At 32.2% G+C, this 10,734-nt stretch overlaps 1 protein-coding gene across 1 annotated transcript in view; it reads left to right on the forward strand.

Annotated features, from left to right (window-relative positions):
- LOC106473094 (N-acetylglucosamine-1-phosphotransferase subunits alpha/beta-like) overlaps positions 1-10,734 on the forward strand; it is a gene marked incomplete at its 3' end in the record, with an annotated part of 56,937 nt that overhangs the window by 12,452 nt on the left and 33,751 nt on the right. The window contains exon 2 of the mRNA XM_013933774.2: positions 4,537-4,578. Coding sequence (XP_013789228.2) covers positions 4,537-4,578 — 42 coding nt within the window. The remainder of the gene's footprint in view (positions 1-4,536; positions 4,579-10,734) is intronic.

The following is a 10,734-nucleotide window of genomic DNA, read 5'->3' on the forward strand; positions in this document are numbered from 1 at the left end:
AATCACTTGAAAAACACGGGGGTGCTTAACTTTTTTCCTGGTGTATACTTGACAGCTACAGTATACAGAACAGAAAAGTTTAACTCTTATACTTGACAACTGCAGTATACAAAACAGAAAAGTTTAACTCTTATACTTGACAACTGCAGTATACAGAACAGAAAAGTTTAATTCTTATACTTGACAGCTACAGTATACAGAACAGAAAAGTTTAATTCTTATACTTGACAGCTACAGTATACAGAACAGAAAAGTTTAACTCTTATACTTGACAGCTACAGTATACAGAACAGAAAAGTTTAATTCTTATACTTGACAGCTACAGTATACAGAACAGAAAAGTTTAACCCTTATACATGACAGTGACAGTGTACATTGTTATTTATACTACACTAATTAACTACAGTGTTAATTTTACTACAGCTAATTAACTAGTGTTTTTTATATGACAGCTAATTAATTACAGTGTTATTTATACTCCATTAATTAACTACAGTGTTATTTATACTACAGCTAATTAACCAGTGTTATTTATACTACAGCTAATTAACCAGTGTTATTTATACTACAGCTAATTACTACAGTGTTATTCCCACTACAGCTAATTACTCGTGTTATTTATACTACAGCTAATTAACTACAGTGTTATTTATATTACAGCTAATTAACTACAGTGTTATTGATACTACAGCTAATTAACTACAGTGTTATTTATACTAAAGTTAATTAACGACAGTGTTATTCGTACTACAGCTAATTTATACAGTTATTTATACTACAACCTAATTACTACAGTGTTATTCCTACTACAGCTAATTACTACACTGTTATTTATACTACAGCTAATTAACTACAGTATTATTTATTCTACAGCTAATTAACTACAATGTTATTCATACTACAGCTAATTTATACAGTGTTATTTATACTACAGCTAATTAATTAGTGTTATTTATACTACAGTTAATTAACTACAGTGTTATTTATACTACAGCTAATTACTACAGTGTTATTCCTACTACAGCTAATTACTAGTGTAATTTATACTACAGCTAATTTACTACAGTGTTATATATACTAAAGCTAATTAACTACAGTGTTATTTATACTACAGCTAATTAACTAGTGTTTTTTTATACTCCACTTATTAACTACAGTGTTATTTATACTCCACTAATTAACTACAGTGTTATTTATACTATAGCTAATTAGCTAGTGTTATTTATACTACAGCTAATTAATTACAGTGTTATTTATACTACTACTAATTAACTACAGTTTTATTTATACTACAGCTAATTAGCTACAGTTTTATTTATATTACAGCTAATTAGCTACAGTGTTTGTAGTATAAATAACACTGTAATTAATTAGCTGTAGTATAAATACTGTAGCTAATTAGCTGTAGTATAAATAGTATAAATAACACTGTAGTAATTAGCTGTAGTATAAATAACACTGTGGTTAATTCGCTGTAGTATAAATAACACTGTAGTTAATTATCTTTAGTATATATAACACTGTAGTAAATTAGCTGTAGTATAAATAACACTAGTAATTAGCTGTAGTAGGAATAACACTGTAGTAATTAGCTGTAGTATAAATAACACTGTGGTTAATTAGCTGTAGTATAAATAACACTGTGGTTAATTAGCCCACTTATTAACTAAAGTGTTATTTATACTACAGCTAATTAATTAGTGTTATTTATACTACAGTGTTATTCCTACTACAGCTAATTAGTACAGTGTTATTTATACTCCACTTATTAACTACAGTGTTATTTATACTCCACTTATTAACTACAGTGTTATTTATACTCCACTTATTAACTACAGTGTTATTTATACTCCACTTATTAACTACAGTGTTATTTATACTACAGCTAATTAACTAGTGTTTTTTTATACTCCACTTATTAACTACAGTGTTATTTATACTACAGCTAATTAACTAGTGTTTTTTATACTGCAGCTAATTAACTACAGTGTTATTTATACTACAGCTAATTTACAACAGTGTTATTTATACTAAAGCTAATTTACTACAGTGTTATTTATACTACAACTAATTACTACACTGTTGGATAAAATTGAAGGAAACCTGTATAAATATTTAAAATATATTAAAATACTGAACAATCAACATTGTATAATAAACACTATTCTACAAAAATTCATGGGACACACCTATGATTGCAGGAAAATGAGTATGATGATGAAATATGCAAATAGTTTGGACTATAAAAATGAATAGCTGTTTGCTCGGAAGTCATTTTGAATTTGTACACTGAACGATGAGTACATGGAAAGAACAAACAGAGTTTCAGAGGGGAAGGATAGTTGGATGTCATTTTGGGAAAATGTCTGTATGGGCTATCGTTCAACAATTAAACATTCCCATGTTGACAGTTGGCAATGTGCTGAAGAAATGGAAGTCCACAGGTGACAAAGGGCACAAGAAATGGCCACGTAGGTGTAAAATACTGACCAATAGGAGCCAACGTACCTTGAGAAGGATGGTTACCTCATCTCACTTTCAGATCCCAGAGAATCTCTTTCTGTAGACGAGAGCAGTAACAGGCAATCCTACAGGCAATCCAATCGAGAGATGCATGCCATGAATTTTCATAGAAGAGCTGCAGCCTACAATCCATTCATAATGAAAACAAATGCACACTATGGATTGGCATAGGGCAAGGCACACAGGGGATAGGATTGTCAGTCAATGGAAATTGGTCCTGTGGAGTGACGAGTCACACTACACTCTCTTCCAGTGTGATGGACTTGTTTAGGTATAGAGAATGCTTATTATCTGAGTGTGTCAAGTTTGGAGGTGGCGGTATCATGGTATGGGGATGCTTCTAGTGGTATGGACTAGATCCACTGGTTGCAGTGCATGGATCCATGAATGCTGAGTCCTATACTGATGTTCTGAATAATTCTGTGTCCTACATTGTGGCAATTTTATGGTACTGGCTCTTACACCTTCCAACATGATAACGCTCCATGTCACAAAGCAAGGATTATGAATGTGAGAACATTGCAGTGGCCAGCATGGAGCCCTTACCTCAACCTGATAGAACATCCTTGGGATGAACTGGAACACAGAATTATGACAAGGCCAAAATGACTCGCTTCAGTAGTGGAGCTTACTACTGCTTTAAAGGAGGAGTGGAGCACAATACCACCAGCTTTACACCAGAAATTGGTAGACTGTCTACGATGCATTGAAGCAGTCATTAGGGCCAACATGCTATTAATTTCTTGGAATAAAGACATATTTTATTCATAACTACCCATGTCCCATGACTTTTAGTAGGATAGTGTACAATTAAAATTTTATTTAAAAACCAATCAACAGTTGTAAAAATGGCACTCTACATGTTTCCTGAGGATGATGTGAACAATGTTGAAACATATAATGTGCCTTTTTTGATCGGTTTTTAAATAGAATTTTAATTGTATATTATATAACATTGATTGTTGAGTATTTTAATGTATTTTACTACAGCTAATTACTGTAGTATTATTCATACTAAAATACTACAGCACTGTTCATAGTACAAATAATTTAGTTTTTCATACTTAAAGATAATTAATTCAGTGTTATTCATACTAAAAACTACCATAGCACTGCTCATAATACAGCTAATTACTATACTGCTGTTTATACTACAGTTAATTAATAGTGTTATTCATACTACAGCTAATTACTGTACTAAATTCATACAAAAATAGCTACTACAACACTGTTCATGGTACAGCTAATTTAGTTTTTGATACTGAAAGATAATATTTAATTAATTCAGTGTTTATCCATACTAAACATTACTATAGCACTGCTCATAATACAGCTAATAACTATTGTGTTGTTTATACTACAACTAATTACTGAAGTGTTATTCATACTTCAGCTTATTACAATACTGCTGTTCATGCTACAACTAATTACTACGGTTTTATAAACACTGTGTTACATCTCTGGTCATTTGTTAATTTCCCGTATAATTTCTTTCAGATGAAACTTTAGCGATACAAGTCCTTTCTTAAATAAAACTAGTTTATTCTTTCTCAATACAACTTTGCAGTACATTTAATTTCCACAGTCACTTTAACTTAAACACACGCTATAATATACAACGATTTACACACTTTACTTATGGCTTGACTCGATTATCTGTCTCTATCTCCCTGTCTGCTATTCAGTTATTCTCGCTGTCACTTTTTTGCCGGGTTATATACAATAAGAGTGTGCGTCTAGTAAATGTTTGAGCCTTCACGAATGTTCGAGATACTCATTACATGTTACCAGCATCACCTGATTTCCGCTGTCGTAACAATACTAAAAATTTCAAGAGCATTATTTATACTACAACTAATTACTACAGTGTTATTTGTGCTACAACTAATTACTACAGTGTTATTTGTACTACAACTAATTACTACAGTGCTGTTAATACTATAACTAATTTGATATAGTTTTTTTCTTTGTTATTTCAAATCTGAGATTGATAAAAGTGTGTCTTTGTTTCAGGAAAATGAAGATATTTCAGCCAGTAGATTCACAGATAATGAGGTAAAGTGTACATTTTAAAATTTGTAAAGCCACTTGAACATATATTGTATCACAATATTTAAAGGTAGTTAAGATTTTCAAAACCATTTATTGGAGATATGATATAGTTTTTTGTTCTTGTTTCTTGACACAGAACAAAAGTTTTTTTTAGGTATCCACTTTCTTGCCATGATATTGAATTAAGTTACTTGGAACTTTTTAGAAGTATTTCTTTTATAACCAAAATTTCCTTTCATGTATAAGTTTATTGAGTCTGTAATATTCATTAATTCATCATCATTAATTATATGTTTCCGTTGTATTAAAACCATTTTATATCTTGCATATTGTTATAATGTATTCTATTGTTGAGTGGAATCTTTTAGATTATTTGATAAAGATCCAGTCCACATAACAATAATGAATATATTTCTTTCTTCAATAGGGCTTAGTAATGGCTATGTTCAATGGTAGGCCTAACTTTACCAACAGCATTAAACAGAAATTCTGAAACTACTGTATGCTTAAATTACTTATACACTTACTCCGTGAGTTCCCCACTAATCAAATGATAAAAACCACACTAACTTAATTACAGACAAAAAGACCCAATAACTCTCACTGTCTAATTCACTCATTGAACAAAATAAATGATTAGCTGAATATTTTGCTCATTCCGCTGTTTATATTGCATTCTTCCATATCTCTTTTTACCACACAAAGCTTCTAGATTTCACAGAGGCTTGAACTTTCATGAAATTTCTAGTTATTGCACCATCATGATGCAATAATGTGCACCATCTAGTAAACAAACATCTAAATAGAAATATTAAAAATATAGCTTACAATACTGCCTTCTTAATCAGTTGCAAAGTTCCTTGAACAGTCCTAATACACCAATAACACAGTACACTAATCTGTCCATTCATCTAGTCTTTTTGGCTTTCTTTTCTGAGGGGTATGAAGATGGGATTTCCCCTTATTTGTCATTGTCACATCTTTGCTCTCCTTTTAATGGGGAAGTTCTCCATAGATAGGTGATTGAGCAAACCCACTGGTGTCCCTATCTTTGGTGATCCTCTTGAAGTGTCCTCAATGAGAACTCTTGGCTCTTCATAAAGTTAACTTTCTGCTGGATAATTTTTCTCTAAAGTTACCTAACTTGCTGTTATCTCACTTCCATAAACAATTATGATGGGTGAATACTGGCTTGAACTACTTGTCCTACTCAATTATGTAAGTCATACCATCGATTCTTTTCAGAACAATATATGGACCTTCCTAACACTTGCTTTATTTTAGAGTTTATCTTCTCTGGCAGTGTGGATTGTACAGCTATACCATGTCACCTTCATGAAACCCAGTGTTATCATCGTAGTGAAATATTTCATTTATCACTAAGTGATTTAAGCCTTTTCTGGGTAAAGTCCTGGCTTCAGGTATGTTCCTTAGTGTCTCTGCATGTTCTGTGTAAGACTACTAAATGACTGTTCTCTAGATGAGAGTAGAGAAGGTCAAATGGCACTATAACTTCTTTCCCAAGCATCGGTGATGATGATGGTGTGTTTCTTGTCCTGATGTTCAGTACCTCTTAAGTAGCAGTAGAAGATCTTTATACCGTGTTTTTTTAAGTTCATTCACATAAATTGCTAATTTACTTACTTAACAGTGTGTGGTTGTATATCCACCATGGTGTCAGAAGATTGATGAAGGACTTTTGACCTGGTCTTATTCAAAAAATATGACAGATTTCTACAAAAAAATAGGCTAATTCAAATTCCATCCCTGATTTGAGTGAAGTTTCATAGGCACACCAAATCTTCAAACAATTATATGGAAAAGTTTCCTTCCTTGAGTTTCTGTTTCCTGGTTAGGAGCAGATTGTTTCTGTCCATTTGGTGAAATAGTCCATCACAAAAATGATGAATTTATTCCCACTGTCCACTTGTGGCATAGGACTAAACACATTGACAGCAACTCCATGTATATACTAATGTAGTTGCCCATGCAGTTTTTTTGTGGAACTTTTTAATCAAAGCATAGAATAATTCTTTTACTCTATCTTTTTAAAACCCAAGTACATTCTAGGAATGTTGTGGAGATGACAGAGTTCTTCAGAATGTAGAAAATGTGGAATTACCAACTGCAGTCATTGTTTCTGTCCGTTGGCATCCTCCCATTTCTGACATAACAAGACTTCTTGTAGGCATAATGAATCCAACTGTGTCCAGTTTATCTTTGTTTTTGGGCTGTTTGCAGCAGGTATTTGTCATGTGGATTTTTCTGCATTATTCTTAATTCACTAGATAATTGGTTTCAAACTTTTATCTTTTGCCTGAGCATTTTTCAGTTGAGTATTGGACCACATTAGTTCTTCATCATCACTTGAGGACATCCCGTATTCTGATGTATTTTAGGTCGGTCATCCTTATTATCTTGTGCTTTTTACAGTTTTTACTCTTCATTAACACATGGTTTTAGGAATAATGCATCAGCATTTCCATGGTTCCATTTCTATGCACATTGTTAAAGTTATGCTCCTGAAGTATCTGGAGCAATATTAATGGATTTAGGACTTGAACAACACTTAGTACCTCCTTCCAATGTTACAGTATCTCCTTCCTACAGCATTCACTTGCTATAGTAAGCAATCACATGTTCTTTACTATGTTGTATTCGTGAAACACTACTCCCACTGCAAAATCACTCAAACATGTATCTAAAATGAGTAGATCTTCAAGACATAGGTATACTAATATAGGTGTACTGTTTAATTCTTTCTTCAGGTCCACCAAACCTTAATTGTTTCTTTTTAAGTAATTTGTGTAGAGGATGTGCTACATCAGAGAATAATTTTACAAAACAACGATAGTCCAAGAAATCCTTTTATCTCATGCAGGTTCTTTAGAGATGGCCAGTTTGGAACAAAGTTAGTCTTTGATGGATCTATAAATACCCCTTTTCTGCTGATGGAACAATTTGTTCTTCTTGAGGTTCAGCTTAAGGTTAATTTTCCTCAATCAAACCAGAATCCTCCTTAGCCCTTCATAGGCCTTACCGAGGTCTTCGGGTATGCAGTTATGTCCTTCAAGTAGATGAATATGATATTCCAGGGTAGCTTAGACAAAAAACACTCTATTAATTGTTGACATTTAACACTATATAACATAAAAAATGCCAGTGTTTGTTACAGTTCTCAGCCAGAAGGTTGCTTAATGTGGTTAAAGTTGGTCATTTTAATGGGCAGCAATTGCTGCCCATTTAAAAAGGTCCATCTTTAACAACAATAAGCAACTCATCTTGCTGCCCATTTAAAAAGGTCCATCTTTAACAACAATAAGCAACTCATCAATGAGTTGCTTGTTGGTGCTAGATTGAAGGGGAATAGAAGTTCTCGAGCACCCCACTTTGGAAGGGCTGGCAAACATAAAGATTGTTTTCCCTTCTTTCAAGCTAAATAACTGTCACATTTAGTTCTTTTTGTAGTTGTTGCTTGATGTTGTTAATGTTGGTCCTTTTAAATGGGTAGCAAGATGAGTTGCTTGTTGACTCTTCTACCTATTCAGTACCTTTCCATCATATCCATTTGTTTCTCCATTGGACAGTGTTGATGAACTGGTCAACTACATTTTGGACCTGGATTTAGAAATACTGTGACTGTAGTAGTTCAGGAATGTTCTGCAGTAACAGATGACAAACCAGTTGATAACACCATAGTCCAAATATTTGTATTCAATAGTAAATGATGTTTTATGTTGGAATTCATGGATGGATGTCAGTAAAAGGTGTTACTGGTTCAGTTTGTATTTATAAATTCTCTTTCCAGATGTCTTATTGTGTTATTGTTTTTATTTTCTATCTCATTGCTATAATCTTTCTAGATGGCTTTTTAAACTTTGTTTATGTATTGATTACATGGTCAGGTCAGGGAAACTGGGACAAGTCCGTAAATTTCATATTTTACATTCCTGGCCCAGGAGACATCATGGAGTTTTATTTTACAGACAAATCTGGGAAACACAGGCAAAGTTCATGTGATTAAGTGGTACTTCTAGGATACAGATGATGAAAAAAATATCATTAGTACCAAAATAATGCATATAGGTTACCTATGGCATTTAGTATGTCAATATACATATTGTTCCGTCTCCGTTTGTTAATTAATTTTCCGTAACTTCGTTCCAACGAAACTTAAGCGACACAAGTCCTTTCTTAATAAAACTGATTTATTTTTTCCGAATACAACTTTACCGATACACTCAACTTCAACAATCGCGTTAAAACAAACGCTAATCAACGAACGTCAACAATACTTCTGACTGCAGTTCAATTACTCACTATCTTCACACGCACATTACATTACCTTAACCGCGTCACGTTGTCCCCTCTTATATATACCCGCCTACCCTATATCTAGTAAGAACTAGAACATTTGCCAAAGTACAGGATAATTCTAGAAAGTAGAGAGCGTGAGAATCACATGATCTCGATGACGCAACAATATCTTATATGTAAAACTGGGATTATCTACATCACTATTTTTATTTACTATTAATTGTCATAACATATTAAGGCAGATGTAATAGATTATGTAAACAGGTTCCCATCTAAACTGAGTTTAAGGGCTCTGGAAAAAGACTTTGTCTAGTCTTTCTAAGACTGCTTCATTTTATAATATAAAATTCTTAACAAATAATTATTTGAGAAGATATTTCTATTAAATAAGTTATTTTAATTTTACATATCTTAGTGCATTAATAAAACAATAGTGTTAGAAGGAACCAATAATATCCTGGGTATATTACATCACTGACATACTAATTTATTATCCTGGATATATTACATCATTGACATACTAGTTTAATATCCTGGGTATATTACATCACTGACATACTAATTTATTATCCTGGATATATTACATCATTGACATACTAGTTTAATATCCTGGATATATTACATCATTGACATACTAGTTGAATATCGTGGGTTTATTACATCATTGACGTACTAGTTTAATATCCTGAGTGTATTATACCATTGACATACTAGTTCAATATCCTGGATATATTATACCATTGACATACTAGTTTAATATCCTGGATATATTATACCATTGACATACTAGTTTAGTATCCTGGATATATTATACCATTGACATACTAGTTTAATATCCTGAGTGTATTATACCATTGACATACTAGTTTAATATCCTGGGTTTATTACATCATTGACATACTAGTTTAATATCCTGGATATATTACATCATTGACATACTAGTTTAATATCATGGGTTTATTACATCATTGACCTACTAGTTTAATATCCTGAGTGTATTACACCATTGACATACTAGTTTAATATCCTGAGTGTATTACACCATTGACATACTAGTTTAATATCCTGGGTATATTACATCATTGACATACTAGTTTAATATCCTGGGTTTATTTCATCATTGACATACTAGTTTAATATCCTGGGTATATTACACCATTGACATACTGGTTTAATATCCTGGGTATATTACACCATTGACATACTAGTTTAATATCCTGAGTGTATTACACCATTGACATACTATTTTAATATCCTGAGTGTATTACACCATTGACATACTAGTTTAATATCCTGGGTATATTACATCATTGACATACTAGTTTAATATCCTGGGTTTATTACATCATTGACATACTAGTTTAATATCCTGGATATATTACATCATTGACATACTAGTTTAATATCCTGGGTTTATTACATCATTGACATACTAGTTTAATATCCTGGGTTTAATTACACCATTGACATACTAGTTTAATATCCTGAGTGTATTACACCATTGACATACTAGTTTAATATCCTGAGTGTATTACACCATTGACATACTAGTTTAATATCCTGGGTATATTACATCATTGACATACTAGTTTAATATCCTGGGTTTATTTCATCATTGACATACTAGTTTAATATCCTGGGTTTATTTCATCATTGACATACTAGTTTAATATCCTGGGTATATTACATCATTGACATACTAGTTTAATATCCTGGGTATATTACACCATTGACATACTAGTTCAATATCCTGGGTATATTACATCATTGACATACTAGTTTATTATCCTGGATATATTACATCATTGACATACTAGTTTAATATCCTGGGTATATTACATC

This window comes from Limulus polyphemus, unplaced genomic scaffold, assembly GCF_000517525.1.
Source record: "Limulus polyphemus unplaced genomic scaffold, Limulus_polyphemus-2.1.2 Scaffold5878, whole genome shotgun sequence".
In the NCBI taxonomy this organism is placed as follows: Eukaryota; Metazoa; Arthropoda; class Merostomata; order Xiphosura; family Limulidae; genus Limulus; species Limulus polyphemus.